Source organism: Pan paniscus, chromosome 19 (genome assembly GCF_029289425.2).
Source record: "Pan paniscus chromosome 19, NHGRI_mPanPan1-v2.0_pri, whole genome shotgun sequence".
In the NCBI taxonomy this organism is placed as follows: domain Eukaryota; kingdom Metazoa; phylum Chordata; class Mammalia; order Primates; family Hominidae; genus Pan; species Pan paniscus.
In genome coordinates this window covers 9883643-9906175 of record NC_073268.2, presented here as the reverse complement: position 1 = coordinate 9906175, position 22533 = coordinate 9883643, and the positions used below count along the sequence as shown (strand labels likewise).

The following is a 22533-nucleotide window of genomic DNA, read 5'->3' as shown; positions in this document are numbered from 1 at the left end:
TGTAATCCCAGCTACTCAGGAGGCTGAGGCAGGAGAACTGCTTGAACCCGGGAGGCGGAGGTTGCAGTCAGCTGAGATCACACCATTGCATTCCAGCCTGGGTGACAGGAACGATACTCAAACTCAAAAAAAAAGAAAAAAAAAAGTTACTGATAGGACTAGATCGTATCTTTTAGGTGCATTGAGGCAGGGAAAATTTTTGAGAACTGGTGGTTTAGAGAAGTAGAAGCTGCCGTAGGTTTAAGAGTTGCACTAATACAGCTTTTCACAGGCCTCTATCACCTCTGGTTTCTCAAAATGGTTTTGCTTTTCATTTTTTAACCCTTATGGCAGCGGACAAACATAAATTGCAGAGATTCCTGACTGCTGACATGGCCCTGGTGGCGACAGTCTATGCGCCAATCACTTTTCCTCCTGCATCTGTGCTGCTTTTCAAGCAGAAAAGCAATGGTAAGTTGAGCCACAGAGATGAACAGACCCTGCAGGTCCTTAATAGACGAACACCGTTTTCTCTTGTTTATTTAAATTTGGGAGCCAAATGGTATGGAGAAGGTAATGATGGTTTTCAAAATACAGTAAGTCTTCATTTAACATTGTTAATAGAACAATGAAAACTCCAACTTTTACGTGAAACAGTGTATAGCCAGTCCTCAAATAACTGCCTTTTGTTCAACATCCTTTCCTTGTAACAACTGATGAGAAAAAGTATGGTTTTGTTATACATCATTTCTCTTGAAGTACAAGTTTTCAAGAACCTATTGACAAGGTTAAGTGTGGGCTTACAGTTTACCAATCTTAGCCTCAGATTGGGCTAGGGCAGGGATGACAAACCAGGCTCTTGCATGGGTCTTTAAATGGACTGGGCAATAAATGAAGACTTTGGCCTGTAAATTCCTAAATAGCTTCTTTGCTTTTGTCCTTTAGGAATGCACAGCCTCATTGCTACAGGCCATCTTATGTCAGTAGATCCAGACAGAATGGTCATCAAGAGAGTTGTTCTGAGTGGTCATCCTTTCAAAATTTTTACTAAGATGGCAGTAGTACGTTACATGTTCTTCAACAGAGGTGGGTATGAAGGAGGAGGATGGGATCTGATTGCCTTTGTGGTATAAAGGTTGGGTTTACATTTTGTGGGTAAATGTTTCATCTTGGTCTTTAATGTGTTTGATTCTAAGAGGATGTGCTGTGGTTTAAACCAGTGGAACTGAGAACGAAGTGGGGCCGGAGGGGACATATCAAGGAACCTTTAGGTAAGGAAACACGGGATTTGAGACCATGTCTGCATTTCTGCAGTGTTGCTAAATGACTGTTGGGTTGGAAGTCATTGCTTTAAAATTTTCTACTTTTAATTTGACCGACTTGTTCTGATGTCTTTCTAGGTACCCATGGCCACATGAAATGCAGCTTTGATGGGAAGCTAAAATCTCAAGACACAGTACTGATGAACCTGTATAAACGAGTCTTCCCCAAATGGACTTATGATCCATATGTACCAGAACCAGTACCCTGGCTGAAAAGTGAGATTTCTTCAACAGTGCCTCAAGGGGGCATGGAGTAATGGATTCAAAGAGATTCTGTCTTACCGGTGCCAGTCAGTACTCCAGGGATGGGAGGCACAAGTTGTGATTGGGCAAAGTTTATTTTCTATGTCAGCCTGTCAGTCCACTGCCCCATTTTGCAAGACTTTTTTTTAGCCTTGACAAAATGTCTCAGTTAAGTATAAAAGTTTTTCCACTACTTAGTCCAAAAAAACTATTAAATCTTAATGAAATAGCCACTCTCCATTAAGAATCTGATAACTAAGAGTTGACAATACTAGGAAACAAAATGTCTTCAGTATCTAAAGACACTGAATCCCACCATTTCCTTTTCTGTAAATTAAACAGAAACAGACTGATAAGAAGCTGGCCTTTCAGCCTGCTTCACCCAAGTTATGGAGGAGGTTAAGTCTACATTTCCACCACTGAGCACAATACAAATGTTCTTTACTTCTGGGGAAACAGTTTGAAAATGTTGAGACAGCACAGCAGCCACTCCAACACCAGCTGTAGGTTCAATGAGTAGTTTCATCCTCTCCCACACCAGCTGGGTTGCACGCTGTTGATATGGAAGGGAGTAGGAATTAGTGAAAGGGGAGTCTAGTTGGTTTACCTATAAAGTTCAGATGAGAATATGTGTCCAGTTTGAATTTTCTTATCACTGTGTACACACGCTTCCCAAAGCTTTTCTTTAATTCTGACTCTGCTTCTGTCAAGAGGGTTGTCATTAATACATCTAGGGTACACTCCCATGTCATGAAGTTACCTAGTCAGGTTCCCGTGGGTCACTTGCTACTCCTAACGGAAGTTTCTTCTGCCTAAGAAGTTACACCATGCTTTGTTATTTCTTTTCCTGTTGGAGCCTCACCTTAATTTCATCCTCTGTGACAGTGAAGATATCATCCACAAGGTCCCTGATAATAGGCCAGGTGTTCAAGCCAATGCTGGATTTGACACCATCTGCTATGGTTTCTGGAGGATAAAGATTGGGCATCAGTTTCCCCTTCAGCTTGGACTGGTAGCAGTCATCTGCATTCGAGGGTTCAGCAGCATATACCTTCACACTAGGTTTCAGAGCCTGGGAAGAGGAATATTAAGACATCTTAACAACAAACCACAACATTGCCTGCATGTCTAAAAGAAAATATGGGCCTGGTGTGGTGTTTCACACCTGTAATCCCAACACTTTGGGAGCCCGAGGCGGGTGGATCAGCTGAGGTCAGGAGTTCAAGACCAGCCTGGCCAACCTGGTGAAATGCAGTCTCAACTAAAAATAGGAAAATCAGCCAGGCGTGGTGCAGGCCCCTGTAATCCCAGCTACTCAAGAGGCTGAGGTAGGAGAATCACTTGAACTTGGGAGGGGTAGGTTGCAGTGAGCGGAGATCACACCAAAAGGGGGCGGGGCGCAGTGGCTCACGCCTATAATCCCAGCACTTTGGGAGGCCGAGGTGGGCGGGTCACGAGGTAGGGAGATCAAGACCATCCTGGCTAACACGGTGAAACCCCATCTCTACTAAAAATACAAAAAAAAAAAAAAAAAAACTAGCCAGGCATGGTGGCGGGCACCTGTAGTCCCAGCTACTCGGGAGGCAGAGGCAGGAGAATGGCGTGAACCTGGGAGGTGGAGCTTGCAGTGAGCCAAGATCGTGCCACTGCACTCCAGCCTGGGTGACAGAGTGAGACTCCGTCTCAAAAAAAAAAAAAAGATAGGCACAATAAGTAATACATTTCTGCCCAAGTAAGAGCCTTCCCTTTTGTGGATGTAATGAAAATATCTTCAAGCACTTTATAAGTTATATGTCTGATACTAGCCTTCCATTGCCTGGATCACATCTGATTGTCCTGGTAATTTGAGAAAAGGGTAGGCCCTTGGTATGGATAGTAGCTTGATGACATGGAATTCAGGGAAAAGACTATGATGGTGTCACTTGTAACTGCTTTTGTGCTGTAAAATTGTCATGGATTAAGAAGAGAGTTGGCTGGGTGCGGTGGCTCACACCTGTAATCCTAGCACTTTGGGAGGCCAAAGTAAGGACTGCTTGAGCCCAGGAGTTCCAGACCAACCTGGCCAACACAGCAAGACCCCATCTCTTAAAAAAAATAAAAATATTAGAAATAATAAATAGGCCGGGCGCAGTGGCTCACGCCTGTAATCCCAGCACTTTGGGAGGCCAAGGTGGGTGGATAGCAAGGTCAGGAGTTCAAGACCAGCCTGACCAACATGGTGAAACCCTGTCTCTACTAAAAAAAAAATACAAAAAAATTAGCGGGGTGTGGTGGCTCATGCCTGTAATCCCAGCTACTCAGGAGGCTGAGACAGGAGAATCGCTTGAACCTGGGAGGTGGAGGCTGCAGTGGGCCAGGATCGTGCCACTGCACTCCAGCCTGGGCAACAGCGAGAATCTGTCTCAAAAAATAATAATAATAGTAAATAGAGTAGTGAGGCAGAGACGGGCCTTCATCTCAAGTCCCAAAGGAATAAGGGGAAGGAACGGTAATGTGTGCAGAATGTTGAGCATGTGTATACAGAACATTTAGGATGTAAAGTAAATCCTCTGCTTGAAGCAGGGAATCCTCCAGAAGCTGCTCACCTTAATTGTAATTGCTATTCCAGCAAGCATTCCTCCTCCACCTACAGGTACCACCAGTGCATCCACCAAAGGAACCTTTAGTGAAAAGAATATAAACTGTAAGCCGTTTTATATTTAATGTATACATATAAAATAATTGAATATAGCCCAACAGCTTTACCAGTAGCTAAACAGGGAGAACTCAGCTATTTTACCTGGTTCAGCACTTCCAGGGCAATTGTCCCTTGTCCAGCTATCACTGCAGGCTCCTGGTTGGGATGTACCATGATGCCTTCTGTTTCTTCTGTAACTCTTTTTGCAACATTTTCTCTGGACTGAAAGTACATTAATTTAGCTTAATTGATTTGTATTTAATAGAGTCCCCAACAAGTTCCATTTGGTCATTCAGCATTTTATTGACCATCTACTTTTTTCACACTTTGTTCAGGTACTAGAGATATATATGTTAATAAAATATCCCTGCCCTCAAGCGCGTTATATTATATGGTAGAGATGGGTGAAGTAAATATATGGTATGTCTAAGTGCAATGGAGTAAAATGAAGGAATTTATTTCATATAGGGTAGCCAAGAAGAGCCTCTAGTAAATTGACATTTTAAAAGATCTGAACAAGTGCTGTGGATGTCTAGAATATTCCAGAGAGGGGGTAACAGTGCAAAGACTACAAAGTAGGAGTGCTTGGCCTTTCTGAGAAACAGCTAAAAAGGTTAAAAAGGTTAGTATGGCTGGCACAGAGTGGGCAAGAGAAATAATAGAAGATGAGGTCAAGGCTGGGTGCAGTGGCTGACACCTACAATCCCAGCACTCTGGGAGGCCAAGGTGGGCAGATCACTTCAGGTCAGGAGTTCAAGACCAGCCTTGCCAACACGGCAAAACCCCGTCTCTACTAAAAGTACAAAAATTAGCCAGATGTGGTGGCACGCGCCTGTAATCCCAGCTACTCTGGTGGCTGAGGCATGAGAATCTCTTGAACCCAGGAAGCGGAGGCTGCAGGGAGCTGAGGACAAACTACCGCACTCCAGCCTGGGTTGGACAGAGTGAGACCCTGTCTCAAAATAAATAAAAAGAAGATGAGGGACCAGGCATGGTGGCTCACACTTGTAATCCCAGCACTTTGGGAGGCCAAGGCGGGCAGATCACGAGGTCAGGAGTTTGAGACCAGCCTGGCCAATATGGTGAAACCCTGTCTGTACTAAAGAATCAAAAATTAGCCGGGCATGGTGGCACGCGCTTGTAGTCCCAGCTACTCGGGAGGCTGAGGCAGAAGAATCGCTTGAACCCAGGAGGCGGAGGTTGCAGTGAGCCGAGATTGTGCCGCTGCACTCCAGCCTGGGTGACGGGGAGATTCTGTCTCAAAAAAAAAAAAAAAAAAAGATGAGAGATGAGGTCAGAAATATAGGAATGTTTGAGTTTATCCAGGGATTAGATGATTGCAAGAACTCTCGTTTCCACCGTGTATGAGATGGGAAACCAACAGAGGATTTAGACTTGAAAAGAGACAAGTTCTGGACGGGCGTGGTGGCTCACGCCTGTAATCCCAGCACTTTGGGAGGCCGAGGCGGGTGGATCACGAGGTCAGGAGATCGAGACCATCCTGGCTAACATAGTGAAACCCCGTCTCTACTAAAAACAGAAAAAATTAGCTGGGTGTGGTGGCAGGCGCCTGTAGTCCCAGCTACTCGGGAGACTGAGGCAGGAGAATCGCTGGAACCCAGGAGGCGGGGCTTGCAGTGAGCCGAGATTGCACCACTGCACTCCGGCCTGGGCGACAGAGCAAGACTCCGCCTCAAAAAAAAAAAAAAAAGAAAAGAAAAGAGACAAGTTCTGACTTTATTAAATGGAGAGCTCTGGTTGCTCAAAAAAGCCTGTAGTGTGGCAAGGGTGGATGTAGAGAGACCAGTTTGGTTACTGCATTGAATATAGGTGAGAATTGATGTTGGTTTGAATCAGAGTGGTAACAGTAGACACAGAAGCAGTTGGGTTATGGAACTATGTTGAAAGCAGACTGAGATTTGGATGTGGGGTATGAGAGGGTTATCAGAGAGGATTCCTGGCTGTGTGCAGTGGGTCATGCCTGTGATCCCAGCATTTTGGGAGGCCAAGGTGGGAGGATTGCTTGAGCCCAGGAGTTTGAGACCAGCCTGGGCAACAGTGAGACCCTGTCTACAAAAAATAAAGAAATTAGGTGTGGTGGCATGCACCTGTACTCCTAGCTACTCAACAGGCTGAGGCAGAAGGATCCCACAACATAGAAAGAGCCCATCTCTAACAACAACAACAAAAAATTTTCAAAAAAAGATGACTCCAACTTTTTTTTGAGTAACTAGAAGAATAAAAATTGCCATTTACTAAGATGAGGAAGACTGGAAGGGAAGCAATATAGGGAAGTAAGATCAGGAGTTTGGTTTTAGCTGTAGTTTGAGATGCCTTTTAAGACATCAAGTGGGAAAGTTAGGTAGCTGTTGGATATAAAATTGGCTGTTAAGGGGAGAGAAGTTGGAGTTGGTGTTGTTAGACCGTAAGTAATAATTTAAGAAATGAGACTAATGAGATCTTGTGAGTGTAGATAGAGAAAAGGTTGAGCATGCTAACAGAAATAAAGAGGAAAACACAAAGGAGGCTGAGAAGGAGCAGCCGGTAAGGTAGAAAGAGCCATTGGTCAAATGAAAGCTGTTAAGGTGGTACCAAACACTGCTCTCCTTACCTCATCACTAGGTTCACAGTATACAATTGACGCTCCGTAGGCTTGTATTGCAAGTTTTTTACAGTCTGGAGCTGTCTGGGGCACCACAATATAAGCAGGAATTCCTGGGAGAGGAAAACATGTTTGGTTACTACAAGTCAGGAGAATTTAGAATAGAAACTTATGTGGCCAGGCACGGTGGGTCACGCCTGTAATCCCAGCACTTTGGGAGGCTGAGGCAGGCGGATCACAAGGTCAGGAAATTGAGACCATCCTGGCTAACACGGTGAAACCCTGTCTTTACTAAAAATACACACACACAAAAAATAGCCAGGCATGGTGGCAGGCTCCTGTAGTCCCAGGCTGAGGCAGGACAATGGTGTGAACCCGGGAGGTGGAGCTTGCAGTGAGTCGAGATCCTGCAACTGCACTCCAGCCTGGGCGACAGAGCAAGACTCCGTCTCAAAAAAAAAAAAAAGAAACATGTTCAGCCAGGTGTGGTGGCTCACGCCTGTAATCCTAGGACTTTGGGAGGCCAAGGCGGGTGGATTGCTTGAGCCCAGGAGTTCGAGACCAGCCTGCGCAACATGGTGAAATTAGTATTTTGTATTTGTAAAATAGAAAAAATTAGCCAGGCGTGGTGGTGCACACCTGTAGTCCCAGCTACTCAGGAGGCTGAGGCAGGAGAATCGCTTGAACCTGGCAGGTGGAGGTTACAGTGAGCCGAGATCGCGTCACCACTCTCCAGCCTGGGTGACAGCAAGATTCTGTCTTCAAAAAAAAAAAACTTATGTTCATATTGCTTGCAATCAGGTAGAGATTTCTTTGGAAAGTTACTTCCCACAGCTATCATCACTCTCACTGAAATTAAGGGCACTTTTCCACTCCTTTCTGAAGATCTACCCAGTACCTTGAGAAATCAAGTACCTTCCAATTTGGCAGCATAGGTGAGAGCCTGGCCATGGTTTCCACTGCTGTGAGTAACAACAGCTTTCGGCTTCCTTTCTAAAGCATCAGGAACCAAGCTTCTGACGGCATTGAGAGCACCACGAATCTGAAAAAGAGGGATGGTGAATTCACGTATTTGATTAAAACATTGTTTTGGAAAGCAAGGAGCTTTTCTAGATTTTCTATCCTTAACATGCACATCCAATCTGTCACTAAATCTTATCGATTTACCTCCTAAATATCTCATGTGCATCTTTATTTTTTATTTTTTTGAGATGGAGTCTCCGTTATCCCGGCTGGAGTGCAGTGCCATGATCTTGGCTTACTGCAACGTCCGCCTCCCCACACTGCATCTACCCCCAGGGCCGGGTTCAAGTGATTTTCCTGCCTCAGCCTCCCAAGTAGGTGGGATTATAGGTACCTGCCACCATGCCTGGCTAATTTTTTTTTTTTTTTTTTTTTTTTTAGACCTAGTCTCGCTCTGTTGTAGCCGGGCTGCAGTGCAGTGGCGCGATCTCGGCTCACTGCAAGCTCCACCTCTGGCATTCACGTCATTCTCCTGCCTCAGCTTCTCGAGTAGCTGGTACTACAGGTGCCCGCCACCACGCCCGGCTACTTTTTTTTGTATTTTTAGTAGAGATGGGGTTTCCCCGTGTTAGCCAGGATGGTCTCGATATTTTGACCTCGTTATCTGCCTGCCTCAGCCTCCCAAAGTGCTGGGATTACAGGCGTAAGCCACCGCACCCGGCCTTTTTTTTTTTTTTTTTTTTTTTTTCGAGATGGAGTCTTCCTCTATCACCCATGGTGGAGTGCAATGGCGTGATCTCAACTCACTGCAACCTCTGCCTTCTGGGTTCAAGCAATTCTCCTGCCTCAGCCTCCCAAGCAGCTGGGATTACAGGTGCCTGGCACCAAGTCCAGCTCATTTTGTATTTTTAGTAGAAAGTGTTTCACCAAGGCTGGGTGTGGTGGCTCATGCCAGTAATCCCAGCACTTTGGGAGGCTTAGGCGGGCGGATCACAAGGTCAGATCAAGACCATCCTGGCTAACACGGTGAAACCCTGTCTCTACTAAAAATTCAAAAAAAAAAAAAAATTAGCTGGGCGTGGTGGCAGGCACCTGTAGTCCCAGCTAATCGGGTGGCTGAGGCAGGAGAATGGCGTGAACCTGGGAGGTGGAGCTTACAGTGAGACGAGATTGTGCCACTGCACTCTAGCCTGGGGGACAGAGTGAGACTCTGTCTCAAAACAAAACAAAACAAAAAAAGCGTTTCATCATGTTGGTCAGGCTGGTGTCAAACTCCTGACCTCAGGTGATCCACCTGCCTCAGCCTCGCAAAGTGCTGGGATTACAAGTGTGAACCACTGCGCCTGTCATATATTTGTATTTTTTGTAGACAGAGTTTTGCCGTGTGGCCCAGGCTTAGATCTTTTATATTGATAATGTATCCATGTGTAGCAAGTTGATACAGTGAATGCTTAAACTTGGGTCATATACAGAGTGATAACACTTTCCAATTTGCCTGCAACAGTTCAGGTGTCTGTTTAGATATTTCAGGTTGCTTCTTTCAGTCCCAAACGTGTCCTAGTTTGGATAATAAATTATGTCTTAGTTTGGACAGTAAGTGATGGTATATATAATAAAGTCATGCTTTGCTTAAGGATGGGGATATGTTTCAAGAAATGCATGATTTGGCAATTTCATCATCTTGCATGCATCATAGAGTGTACTTATACAAATCCAGCTGTTACAGCCTATTACTCCTAGGCTGCAAACCCTGTATAGCATGTCAACACTATTATGCTAGGTAAAACAAGGACTTGAAAGGAAAATTTCTGTAACCTTTTTTCCAACTGTATAAAGGCATTATTTACTTCTGCCTATCTCATTGGGTGGTCAAGAGAATCAAACTGATATGTGAAAGGGTGTGAAAACATACATGATACACTGAGAAAAAAGACTGTTACCTTAAAAGATCCTGTTTTCTGGAAGAGTTCACATTTGAAGAAAAGATTGCGCCCTGTTAGTTGATTCAAAATGGAGCTTGTTAGCACTGGTGTGAGGTGGATAGAATCTCGAATGTTGATATGAGCTTTTTCAACATCAGCAAAGGAGATGCAATACTGAGCACACATGGTTCTGAAACCCAGGAATAAGAAAGGGGTCAAAGCAAAGTCTGAGACAGTATGTTTATTGAAGAGATTTTGAAAATACGTAACAGAATAGACCTGGGGCCTGTGGTGTCGTGGAAATTCTCCATTATTGGAGTGTCAGAATTTCCCTAAAAGAGAGTTGACTTAAAAGCTGAACGAAGTTTTTCTGGTGAAGCTTTGAGGGAAGTAACTGATGGTGATTACAGAAGGCTAAAGCCCACTCCCCACCCACACCACCCATCTCTTGGCACTGTTGGCACTGCCACTGGTCTCCATCTTCCTTTTTTTTTTTTTTGAGATGGAGTCTCGCTCTGTAGCCCAGGCTGGAGTGCAGTGGCACAATCTCGGCTCACTGCAACCTCCGCCTCCCGGGTCAAGCAATTCTCCTGCCTCAGCCTCCTGAGTAGCTGGATTACAGGAATGTGCCATCGTGCCCAGCTAATTTTTATATTTTTAGTAGACACGGGGTTTCACCATGTTGGCCAGGCTGGTCTTGAACTTCTGACCTCGTGATCCGCCTGCCTCGGCCTCCCAAAGTGCTGGGATTACAGGTGTAAGCCACTGTGCCCAGCTCCACCTTTCTTTTAATCATCGTTGTGAAGCTACTTGAATGAATTGGATTCAATTTTTATATTATTTTTAATTTATAAATTTAAATTTTTAATTTTTAATAAAAATTTAACAAATTATTTGATAAAGAAAAAAATAGCTAGACTTTTCCATTTAAATAACTGTTCATTTTCTTTATTTCTCTCTGCATTTTCTTTTTTTTTGTTTTTTGAGATGGTGTTTCACTCTTGTTGTCCCGGCTGGAGTGCACTGGTGCAGTCCTGGCTCACCACAACCTCCACATCCCAGATTCAAGCGATTCTCCTGCTTCAGCCTCCCGAGTAGCTGAGATTACAGGCATGCACCACCATGCCCAGCTATTTTTTTTTTTTTTTTTTTGAGACAGAGTCTCGCTCTGTCACCCAGGCTGGAGTGCAGTGGCGCGATCTCGGCTCACTGCAAGCTCCGCCTCCCGGGTTCACGCCATTCTCCTGCCTCAGCCTCCCTGGTAGCTGGGACTACAGGCACCTGCCACCATGCCTGGCTAATTTTTTGTATTTTTAGTAAAGACGGGGTTTCACCGTGTTAGCCAGGATAGTCTCAATCTCCTGACCTCGTGATCCGCCTGCCTCAGCCTCCCAAAGTGCTGGGATTACAGGCATGAGCCACCAAACCCGGCCAATTTTGTATTTTTAATAGAGACGGGGTTTCTCCATGTTGTGCAGGCTGGTCTCAAACTCCCGACCTCAGGTGATCCGCCTGCCTCAGACTCCCAAAGTGCTGGGATTATAGGCGTGAGTCACCGCGCCCGGCTCCTTCTGCATTCTCAGTATACATTATGTAACAGTTAAAGCAAACATTTTGTTTGCTCCTACATTTGACTCAGTTTCTCTACAATTTTCATAATTTTCAATAACTACATTAAGCTTCCACTTTCCACTGTGTCTATTGTAGCAGTTAAATATGAAGTTTCTCTATTTTTCCTTATTACAAAAGAATCTATCTTCATTAGAAAACTGAGTTAATCTGAAAATACAGAGATACAAAAAGAACATGAAAATAGCCACGAAACCTTCCTACCTAAAGACAGTTGCTATCCAGTGGTTTACCTTTCCAGGCCCAACTACATATGCAGACAAAACTCTTTGGTAGGTTTGGTAACTTCTTTTTTTGTCAGACAATATTTTGAATATCAATGAATCTCATAGGTGAGTACATTTATCCACATTTTTTTTTTTGTTTTTCTGAGATGGAGTTTCACTCTGTCACCCAGACTGAAGTGCAGTGGCATGACTGTGGCTCACTGCAACCTCTGCCTCCCGGGTTCAAGCAATTCTCCTGCCTCAACCTCCTGAGTTGCTGGGATTACAGGCACCCACCACCACACCCAGCTTATTTTTATACTTTTAGTAGAGGTGGGGTTTCACCATGTTGGCCAGGCTGGTCTTGAACTCCTGATCTCAGGTGATCCACCTGCCTTGGTCTCCCAAAGTGCTGGTATTACAGGCGTGAGCCACCACGCCCGGCCCATTTACCCAACTTTTTTTTTTTTTTTTTTTTTTTTTGAGAGAGTCTTGCTCTGCCGCCAGGCTGAAGTGCAGTAGCGCCATCTCAGCTCACTGCAACCTCTGCCTCCCAGGTTCAAGCGATTCTCCTGCCTTAGCCTCCCTAGTAGCTGGGATTACAGGCGCCTGCCACTACACCCAGATAATTTTTTTTTTAGTGGAGACAGGGTTTCACCATGTTGGCCAGGCTAGTCTTGAACTCCTGACTTCAGGCAATCCACCCGGCTCAGCCTCCCAAAGTGCTGGGATTACAGGCGTGAGCCACTGCGCCCGGCTTTATCCAACTTTTAAAATGACTTAATAGTACTTCTTTTACAAAAATACAATAATTTAGCTGGGGGCAGTGACACACACTGGTAGTCCCGGCTACTTGGGAGGCTAAGGCGGGAGGCTTGCTCGAGCCCAGGAGTGTTATTATCACGTCTATGAATAGCCACTGTACTGTGGCCTGGACAACGTAAGCAGGACCCTATCTCTTGAAAAAGAAAAAATAATAATTTTAAGTTTACATAGCTCAAATGAACATTTGGATTTCCTTTTGTTGTTGTTGGCTGTAAGAATGATGTAATGAATAGCCTTGTTGCAAGATTTTTGTGTACCTCCGTCAGTCCTTAGGGTAGATTTCACCAAATGGTATTTTGTATCAAAAGGCATACATATTTCTAAGAAATCTGATACCCACTGCCAAACTGATCTCCAGAAGGGTCCTATATTACATCAATTTGTACTCCCAACAACAGTTTTGATGGAATGATGCCTCTTTTCCTTCATCCGTCCTATATCATTTTTATGTCAACTTAGTTATGTCTAGTATTTGTTGTTTCTTTGAGACGGAGTCTTGCTCTGTTGCCCAGGCTGGAGTGCAGTGGTGGGATCTTGGCTCACTGCAACCTCCACCTCCCAGGTTCAAGTGATTCTCCTGCCTCAGCCTCCCGAGTAGCTGGGACTACCGGTGTGTGCCACCACGCCAGGCTAATTTTTTGTATTTTTAGTAGAGACAGGGTTTCACTGTGTTAGCCAGGATGGTCTCGATCTCCTGACTTCGTGATCCACCCGCCTCAGACTCCCAAAGTGCTGAGATTACAGGTGTGAGCCACTGTGCCCGGCAATGTCTAGTAGTTTTAATTTACATTAATTACTAGTGATTGAACTTTTTTTGTGTATCTTGGCCACTTCTTCTTTTCTCAGTCTTTTTTTTTTTTTTTTTTTAGATAAGGTCTCACTCTGTTGTCCAGGCTGGTGTACAGTGGCTCAATTATGGCTCCCTGCAGCTTCAAACTCTTGAGCTCAAGTGATCTTCCCGCCTCAGCCTCCCAAGTACCTGGGACTATGACTGTGCACCACCATACCCAGCTAATTTTTAAAATTTTTATTTTAGTAGAGAGGAAGTCTTGCTGTGTTGCCCAGGCTGGTCTCAAACCCCTGAGCTCAAGTGATCCTTCCGCCTTGGCCTTCCAAAGTTTTGGGATTACAGGCATGAGGCACCACACCCAGCCTTCTTAACACACCATTTACTGACAGAATCCTTTTCCTCTGAAATGCTCTATTTATCAAAAATTAAATTTCTATGAATGGTTGGGGCTATTGTATTTTGTTCCATTGACCAGACTGCCAATGTCTTTTCCTATTATATACTGTATTAATAAATTCTCCCTTGATTGCTCTAAAATTCATTGGCTTTTCTCACATATCAATTCTTTCAGGTGAACTAGAATTACTTTATCAAAGTTGCCAGAAATTCCATTGTAAAGATGTATAAATGAATTGGAGGCATTATTTATTTACTGAGACGGGGTCTCTTGTCGTCCAGGCTGGAGTGCATTGGCATGATCTCAGCTCACTGCAACCTCTGCCTCCCAGGCTCAGGCAATCCTCTCACCTCAGCCTCCTGAGTAGCTGGGACCACAGGTGCACTGTGCCACCACAAATACAAAAAATGTCTGTATTTTTTGTAGAGACAAGGTTTTGCCATGTTGCCCAGGCTGGTCTTGACCTTCTGAGCTCAAGTGATCCACCCACCTTGGCCTCCCAAAGTGCTGGGATTACAGGCGTGAGCCACCATGACAGGCCCGAAGACTCAATATTTTTTAATGTCAATTATGCCCCCTCGGCTGGGCACAGTCGCAGGAGGATTGCTTAAACCCAGGAGTTCAAGGCTGCAGTGAGTTATTGTACCACTGCAAGAGCAAGACCCTGTCTCTTAAAAACAAAAAAACAAGAGAACAAAAAATAGTTGGCTGGGCGTGGTGGCTCTTGCCTGTAATCCCAGCACTTTTGGAGGCCAAAGCAAGTGGATCACTTGAGATCAGGAGTTCAGGAGTTTGAGACCAGACTGACTAACATGGTAAAATCCCGTCCAACAAAAATTGGCCGGGCGTGGTGGGTCACGCCTGTAATCCCAGCACTTTGGGAGGCTGAGGTGGGAAGATCACAAGGTCAGGAGATCGAGACCATCCTGGCTAACATGGTGAAACCCTGTCTCTACTAAAAATACAAAAAATTAGCCGGGCATGGTGGCGGGCGCCTGTAGTCCCAGCTACTCGGGAGGCTGAGGCAGAAGAATGGCATGAACCCGGGAGGCGGAGTTTGCAGTGAGCCAAGATCATGCCACTGCACTCCAGCCTGGGCGACAGAGCAAGACTCTGTCTCAAACAAACAAACAAAAAAATTAGCCAGGAGTAGTGGCATTTGCCTGTAGTCCCAGCTACTAGGGAGGCTGAGGCAGAAAAATCGCGTGAACCTGGAAGGCAAAGGTTGCAGTAAGCCGAGAATGTTCCACTGCACTCCAGCCTTGGCGACAGAGTGAGACTCTGTCTCAAAAAAACAACAACAACAAAAAGTCCCAAAAAACCATGCCAGGCCTGAAGACTCAATATTTTTATGAATAAGTGTCAATTATGCCCCCTTGGCAGGATGCAGTGGCTCATACCTGTAATCCCAGCACTTTAGGTGGGCGGACTGCTTGAGCTCAGGAATTTAAGACCAGCCTGGGCAACACGTTGAAACCCTATCTCTACCAAAAATACAAAAATTAGCCGTGCAGGTGGCAGGCGCCTGTAGTCGTAATTCTACAGTAAACAGTATGGTGCTTCCTCAAAAAATTGAACATAGAATCATCCTATGATCTACCGATTCCATTCCTACATGTAGACCCTGTCTCTCAACAACAAAACCCAGAATACAAAAAACCCACTATCAAAAATAAGATATATTTTGGAGGTTGTAAACAGTTAGTCCTCTTAGTTGCAAGTGATAGAACCTCAATTTGTACTACCTTAGTAGGCACAAGGTGGAGGTGTTGAGATTTACTAGCTCATGGAATCCATGAAGAAATGAACAAACCATGGTAAGGGGAGGAATATGGAGCTTCAGGAACTACTGGAACCAGAGATTTGACAGCTTCCCAGACTCTTAGTCTCTCACCTCTGCTGCTTTCTGCACGTCGGCTTCTTTTTCACTGCAGGCGAGTTGGTTCCATATGGAACCAACTGACACGTGGCTGCTGACAGGTCGTATGTTTTACATTTTATGGCTTCCACACTGGAGGAGAATTTTCTTTCTCAGTTTCAGTTAAAAAAATTCTGGGTAAGGACTCTGGCCCATCTTGGCCCAGGACCAGTGGCCAGGGTATGAGGTCACTGAAGATAACAGTGTGCAATAGTCAGAAGTATTTACATAAACATGAAAAAGAAACAGAATGAGATCTGTAACACAGTATCAATTAGGTACATTTAAAACACATACATACATAAAACATTACATATTATTCAAAGATACATGTATATTCAAAGACATATATCAAACACATTAGAGTGAATACCTAAGGAGGGAGGAAAGGAACATTAGTGGGAACTGGAATGAAGAGAAAAGATAAAATGAGAAAGGGCTTGTTAATGACAGTGTGAATAAACGAGTATGACTGGCTCAATTCTCTGCACCTGAGGGGAAAATAGCAAAATAAAGGAGTGACACAGGAAAGAAAACAAAGAAAAGAAAAAAGTACTTCTGAGTGGGAGTAAGGGGCATTTTCCAAGTGAAAATAAAGGGGAGAATGCTGGGGAGATGATTCCATACATGTTCATTATAGGAACAGAAGAGACATATCCTGATAGTGGATTGAATGGGGGAGAGAAGTGTGAAGAATAAATCCTGGGCCAGGCCTGGTGGCTCACACCTGTAATCCCAACACTTTGGAAGGCCAAGGTGGGAAGATTGCCAGAGGCAAGGAGTTTGAGACCAGCCTGGGCAACACAGGGAAACCCTGCCTCTACAAATTATTATTATTATTATTATTTTGAGATGGAGTTTCGCTCTTGTTGCCCAGGCTGGAGTGCAATGGGGCAATCTCAGCTCACTGCAACCTCCGCCTCCCGGATTCAAGCGATTCTCCTGCCTCAGCCTCCCAAGTAGCTGGGATTACAGGCATGTAGCACCACACCTGGCTAATGTTTTGTATTTAGTAGGGACAGGGTTTCACCATGTTGGTCAGGCTGGTCTCGAACTCCTGACCTCAGATGATCCACCTGCCTCAGCCTCCCAAAGTGCTGGGATTACAGGTATGAGCCACCACACCCGGCCAATATTTTTATTTTTTTGAGATGGAGTCTCACTCTGTCACCAGGCTGGAGTGCAGTGGTGCGATCTTGGCTCACTGCAACCTCTGCCTCTTGGGTTCAAGTGATTCTCCTACCTCAGCCTCCCAAGTAGCTGAGATTACAGGAGCGTGCCACCATGCCCAGCTAATTGGCCAGGATAGTCTTGATCTCTTGACCTTGTGATCCACCCGCCTCGGCCTCCCAAAGTACTGGGATTACAGGTGTGAGCCACCGCGCCCAGCCAAAAATTTTTCTTTAAAAAGAGTAACTCCTGGGTTTTGACTTAAATGGTGGTACAATTTGTTGAGATTTAAAACAGGAGAAGAAATAAGTATTTGACAGGAAAATCAGATTTGATTAGCTAAGTTTGAATTGTTTATGAAACATCCAAGAGGATGCCCCTTTTTTAAAAATTATTTTTTGCCAGAAATATGTATATATTAGTGTCTGCTTTATTTCTGAAGAATGAGCTTCTCAATCTATTTAAAGTACAGCTCTTTTTCCCTTATTTCTGATTTTGTTTACTCTGCCATTTTCCTTTGTCTTCTATATTTGTTGAATGCTTAGCTTACTAATTTTCACTTTTAAAAAAAAGCATATAAGGTTACTTATATGATATTTCCTCTGAGAAGTGCTTTAATATCATGGATTCCATTATGCAATATTTTCATTATTATAATTTCTAAATAATCCAAGATTTTAGTCTTGTTTTCTTTTTTGACCCATGAATTATTTAAAATTGGTGGGTTTTTTTGTTGTTGTTTTTTTTAAGAAGACATTTATTCAGTGTCACGATCAGACTATTACATTTAGCAATCAACAGCTTGGGTGCAAAAAAAAAAAAATACATTAAAACCCTTTGTTGGAATGCTTTACACTTTCCACAGAACAGAAACTAAAATAACCTGTTATACAACTAGTCACAAATACAGTCTTCGAGTTTTTTGCCCATACACATGAGTATTTGTCTAAAACATATCTTCTTTGTAGCAGCTAGGCCCTGCCACCACTGTGCTTGGCTTAGTTCACAAATCTGTTGTAACCTGTAGCTTCCCTGTCACTTCGCTGGCTCTCCTCTCATGCTAAGCTTTGTTGCCTAATTAAAATCTTCCGCCACTGCCATAGCTACTGCAACCGCCATAGCCACCTTGATTTCGTGGTTTGGTAAAGTATTGGCCTGCACCACCATAGGGGCCAGAGCTTCTGCCTCCAAAGTTTCCTCCCTTCATGGGTCCAAAAATTGAAGACTAATTGTTTTAATTGCCAAAATCATTGTAGCTTCCACCTCCAAAATTGCTTCCATCATTACCAAATCCATTATAGCCATCCCCACTGCACGATATCCACCACCACCACAGCTGCCACCAAAGCCACCATGACCACTGAAATTTCCTTCACAACCAAAGTTGTCATTCCCACCGAAACCACCTCCACTACCACCACCACAAAGTTTCCAGAAGTACTTTGACCTCTTTGGCTGGATGAAGCACTCACCATCTCTTGCTTTGACAGGCCTTTCCTAATTTCACAGTTGTGGCCATTCACAGTATGGTATTTCTGAATGACAGTCTTATCCACGGAGTCATGATCATCAAAGGTTACAAAGGCAAAGCCCCTTTTCTTGCCACTGCCTTGGTCAGTCATGATTTCAATCACTTCAATTTTTCCATACTGTTCAAAATAATCACTTAGGTGATATTCTTCAGTGTCTTCGTTAATGCCACCAACAAATATCTTTTCCATAGTTAAGTGGGCATCTGGTCTTTGAGAATCTTCTCTTGAGACAGCTCTCTTTGGTTCCACAACTCTTCCGTCCACCTTGTGTGGCCTTGCATTCGTGGCTGCATCCACCTCCTCCACAGTGGCATATGTGGCAAATCCAAAGCCCCTGGAGTGCTTGGTGTTTGGATCTCTCATTACCACACAGTCCGCGAGTGTTCCCCATTGCTCAGAATGGCTCCTCAGGCTCTCATCGGTTGTTTCAAAGCTCAGCCCTCCAATGAAGAGCTTCTTCAGCTGTACGAGCTCTTTAGGAGACTCTGACTTAGACTTGGCAGTGTCCATGGGTGGAAAGTGTTTTGTTTTGTTTTATTTTTGAGACAGAGTCTCTATCTGTCACCCAGGCTGGAGTGCAGTGGCGTGATCTCGGCTCACTGCAGCCTCTACCTCCTTGGTTCAAGTGATTCTCCTGCCTCAGTCTCCCAAGTAGCTGGGATTACAGGCACCCACCACCACGCCCGGCTAGTTTTTGTATTTTTAGTAGAGACGGGGTTTCGCCATGTTGGCCAGGCTGGTCTCGAACTCCTGACCTCAAGTGATCTGCCCACCTTGGCCTCCCAAAGTGCTGGGATTACAGGCATGAGCCACGGGGCCTGGCCTAAAATTGTTGTTTTTAAAAAAATTCCAAATGGTTAGAATGTTTTGCTTCATTTGTGGCTATTCACTTCTAGTTTTATTACTTTGTGCTAAGTAAATATGACCTGTACAATTTTTTTTTTTTGACGGAGTCTCACTCTGTCGCCCAGGCTGGAGTGCAGTGGAGCAATCTCGGCTCGCTGCAACCTCTGCCTCCCAGGTTCAAGCAGTTCTCCTGCCTGAGCGTCCCAAGTAGCTGGGACTACAGGTGCCCGCCACCACACCCAGCTAATTTTTTTGTATTTTAGTAGAGATGGGGTTTCATCTTGTTGCCCAAGCTGGTTGGGAACTCCTGAGCTCAGGCAATCTGCCCACCTTGGCCTCCCAAAGTGCTGGGATTACAGGCGTGAGCCACCGCGCCCGGCCAACTTGTACAATTTTTACTTTTAGAAACTGAATTTAAGGCTGGGCACGGTGGCTCACGCCAGTAATCCCAGCACTTTAGGAGGTTGAGGCAGGTGGATCACCTGAGGTCAGGAGTTCGAGACCAGACTGGTCAACATGGTGAAACCCCATCTCTACTAAAAATACAAAAAATTAGCTGGGCATGGTGGTGGGCGCCTGTAATACCAGCTACTCAGGAGGCTGAGGCAAGAGAATTGCTTGAAACCAGGAGGCAGGTTGCAGTGAGCCAAGATTGTGCCACTGCACTCCAGCCTGGGCAACAAGAGTGAAACTCCGTCTCAAAAAAAACGAAAAACAAAAAAACTCAGCAGCTTTCATTGTGATACTGACTTAAATATGGTTGTCTTTCTTGTCATTTCTTTTTACCTGGTATTTCACGAATTCTTTAAATCTGATAATTCAAAAATTTCCACCAACGTAGTAAATTTTCTTCTACTATTTGATTATTGCTCTTCTGCAGTCAGCTCTATTATCCCCTTCTGGAACTCGTATTTAATTGTTAATTTTTTGTACCCCTTCTCCATGTCTCCTATCTTTGTCTCTCAGTTTTTATCTATTACCTTTTCCTTCTGAGTTCTGGTAAATTTTCTTGAACTGGTTTAACTTTTGGCATATCTAAATCTGCAGTTCACTGACACTGTTGCATTAAATGGGTGGTGCCATTTGTCCTAAGAAAGTTTTCTTGTTTTCCATTATTTTTCCAGCTGAAAAAAGAAATCATGCAATGGCCTCTCAAATTTCAATATGAAACAGATTATTTTTTAACGCTTCTTCCTATTTCTCTCAAATCTGGTGGCAAAGGCTGTCTTCTGCTCTGACCACTCAAATGGTTCCTCTTCTGAACTGTTGGATCTTTTCACCCATCATCTACTGACTTTCTTCTTATGCTTAACCTTCCGGTGACAAAGTGTCACGTAAAAGGAACTGAAGGAGTTCTGTCAGAGGTTGTGGCAATCCCTTCGGCTCAGACTAAGGAATAATTGGTAACTATTCTGTGATGGGTGTGGGGTAAAGGCCTATGGGGCTGTGGAGGGGCAACAGGTGGAGGCAGGAGGCCTTGGGGAAGGGAGCTTCACCTCTGCACAGTTCTCCAAAAAAAGATTCAAGTACCAGCCTTCTGGTATAGTTCAATTTTAAAGATGGGAAATTAAAAAGTCAACCTGAGATCCACAGCAGTAATTTTTTTCAAGAATCCATAGTGACACAGAAATTCCCAAATTGACTCTTTTTTTTTTTTTGAGGCGGAGTCTCGCTCTGTTGGAGACTCCGGGGCTGGAGTGCAGTGGCGCGATCTCGGCTCACTGCAGTCTCCGCCTCCCGGGTTCAAGCGATCCGCCCGTCTCAGCCTTCCGAGTCGCCGGGATTACAGGTCCCAAATGGACTTATATGCCTCCTGATGTACTTCCTTCCACACGATTCCAACTATATCGTATCTAGTTTTTAAAAGTCAGGGGGCGGCCGGGCGCGGCGGCTCACGCCTGTAATCCCAGCACTTTGGGAGGCCGACGCGGGTGGATCACCTGAGGTCAGGAGTTCGAGACCAGCCTAGTGAAACCCCGTCTCTACAAAAAATACAAAAATTAGCCGGGCTTGGTGGCGTGCACCTGTAATCCCAGCTACTATAGGGAGGCTGAGGCAGGAGAATCGCTTGAATCCAGGAGGCGGAGCTTGCAGTGAGCCGAGACCGCGCCACTGCACTCCAGCCTGGGCGACAGAGCGAGACTCCGTCTAAAAAAAAAAAAAAAAAAAAGAGGGTTTGGGGATGTGGCTTGCTGTAATGAAAAAGGCTTTGATAGGTTTTTATCCACGGTGTCACCCTGGGCAATTTACTTCCGTTCTCTGGGATTCAGTTTCCTAATCTTACAAACTGGAATAGTAGAGAAGCTGAGGCGGGAGAAAAGCTTGAACCCGGGAGGCGGAGCTTGCAGTGAGCCGAGATCGCGCCACTGCACTCCAGCCCGGGAGTCTCCAACAGAGCGAGACTCCAACTAAAAAAAAAAAAAAAAAAAAAAGGAATACTAATAACTCTTAGCAGATCTTCAAGGTCCCAAGTAATGGCCCGCGGCGCTAGGCCGGGCCTGTGGCGGGAGAGCCTGGCCTAAGGTGTCCAGAGGAGCCCAGGCTGAGGGGTGTCTCTGTCAACCCGAGTCCCAGACTAGCAGTGTCCTTGGTGTCCACGACAACAGCAACGGCAGCCACCGCCGCAAACGCCCGCCTGGCCTGGCACGGCCCGGCCTCGCCTCACCTCAGCTCACCGGCGCCGCGCCTCCAGCTCCAGCCTCCGCGCGCCTCCCCGGCCGCACCTCTGCGCACGCGCAGCGCCCGCCCGCCCCACCCAGGCTCTCGCTCCGGTCCCGCCCCTCTGGAACCGGCGGCGGGCGCTTTTCCTCCCAGCGCGGCCACCGTCGTTCGGAAAGGGAGGGCGGCAGGGGGCGGGGAAAGGCCGGGAGGTGGGCGAGCGCGCGCGCCGCCCGTCTGTGGTGGTTTCCTGGCTGCGCGCGGCGGTGGCGGAGCCGCTACGGCTGTAGCAGCAGCCGCGAAGATGGCGGAAGGCCTGGAGCGTGTGCGGATCTCCGCGTCGGAGCTGCGCGGGATCCTGGCTACTCTGGCCCCGCAGGCCGGGAGCAGAGGTGAGTCGCGCCGCCCAGCTCCTGGGCCGGGCCTGCCCGCCCCGCCTCCCTCTCCTCCTCCTCTGCCTCCTCCCCGCTCGGCCCTGGGCTCCGGAGCCCCCGCCCCTTCCCCCAGCAGTAGGCGCTGGGGCCGCGGCGGACCCTCGCTGCCCTACCTCTCTCGCGGGTTAGTGCGGGGTCGGGCTCGGCCAGTCCTGGCCAGCTCCGGGAGAGCCTGGCCCGAATTCCTGCCTCCACCCTCTTTCTCGCCGCGAAGGTGACTGTTCCTTTTGCCCCAGCCCTCTCAGACCCGCCCCGGATTCCCAGGCATCGGGAGACGCGGAAAGGAGTGGGGTCTGGTGGAGGCCCCGGGCGTATCGCTCTCCAGGCCGCTCTCCGCGGGCCTGCCCCGGCCACCGCTTTAGCGTCGGAGAGAAGGAATTGGGGAGAAAGGTTTAAGAGCCTGCGACTTCGTTGCTGAAC

At 45.9% G+C, this 22533-nt stretch overlaps 3 protein-coding genes and 1 pseudogene across 7 annotated transcripts in view; 2 read left to right on the top strand and 2 right to left on the bottom strand.

The window, feature by feature from the left end:
- The window catches only part of TSR1 (TSR1 ribosome maturation factor), a 12515-nt gene extending 10738 nt beyond the window's left edge, over positions 1-1777 (top strand). The window contains exons 12-15 of the mRNA XM_003816862.6: positions 334-450; positions 925-1065; positions 1176-1250; positions 1380-1777. Of these exons, the coding sequence (XP_003816910.1) occupies positions 334-450; positions 925-1065; positions 1176-1250; positions 1380-1558 (512 nt within the window). The 3' untranslated portion in view covers positions 1559-1777. The remainder of the gene's footprint in view (positions 1-333; positions 451-924; positions 1066-1175; positions 1251-1379) is intronic.
- Positions 490-22533, bottom strand: SRR (serine racemase). Of its 5 annotated transcripts, XM_034941258.3 has the most exons (9): positions 21687-21814; positions 15450-15664; positions 9727-9898; positions 7739-7865; positions 6833-6936; positions 4324-4443; positions 4130-4204; positions 2407-2616; positions 490-2097 (listed from the first exon to the last, which is right to left on the bottom strand). In XM_034941258.3, the coding sequence occupies exons 3-9, from the start codon at positions 9892-9894 to the stop codon at positions 1879-1881; spliced, it is 1023 nt and encodes a 340-aa protein (XP_034797149.1). In that variant the 5' UTR covers positions 9895-9898; positions 15450-15664; positions 21687-21814; the 3' UTR covers positions 490-1878. The 5 variants fall into 5 exon arrangements, with proteins under 5 accessions (XP_034797149.1, XP_034797150.1, XP_034797148.1 ...); XM_034941259.4 differs by lacking the exons at positions 15450-15664; positions 21687-21814 and adding an exon at positions 22227-22533; XM_034941257.4 differs by lacking the exon at positions 15450-15664 and having other exon boundaries at positions 21687-21788.
- On the bottom strand, positions 15672-21224 carry LOC129394367 (heterogeneous nuclear ribonucleoprotein A1-like; annotated as a pseudogene).
- SMG6 (SMG6 nonsense mediated mRNA decay factor) overlaps positions 21855-22533 on the top strand; it is a 244113-nt gene continuing 243434 nt past the window's right edge. The window contains exon 1 of the mRNA XM_003816861.6: positions 21855-22071. Within this exon, the coding sequence (XP_003816909.3) occupies positions 21984-22071 (88 nt within the window). The 5' untranslated portion in view covers positions 21855-21983. The remainder of the gene's footprint in view (positions 22072-22533) is intronic.

What these genes read in the sequence shown, in the direction of transcription:
- SRR (XM_034941259.4), bottom strand. Translation starts at nt 9,894, where the DNA reads ATGTGTGCTCAGTATTGCATCTCCTTTGCTGATGTTGAAAAAGCTCAT. An exon ending in CCCTGGAAGTGCTGAACCAG is followed by an intron (nt 4,205 to 4,323) that starts GTAAAATAGCTG and finishes TTTTCACTAAAG; the next exon opens with GTTCCTTTGGTGGATGCACT. An exon ending in TCACAGAGGATGAAATTAAG is followed by an intron (nt 2,098 to 2,406) that starts GTGAGGCTCCAA and finishes CCATATCAACAG; the next exon opens with CGTGCAACCCAGCTGGTGTG.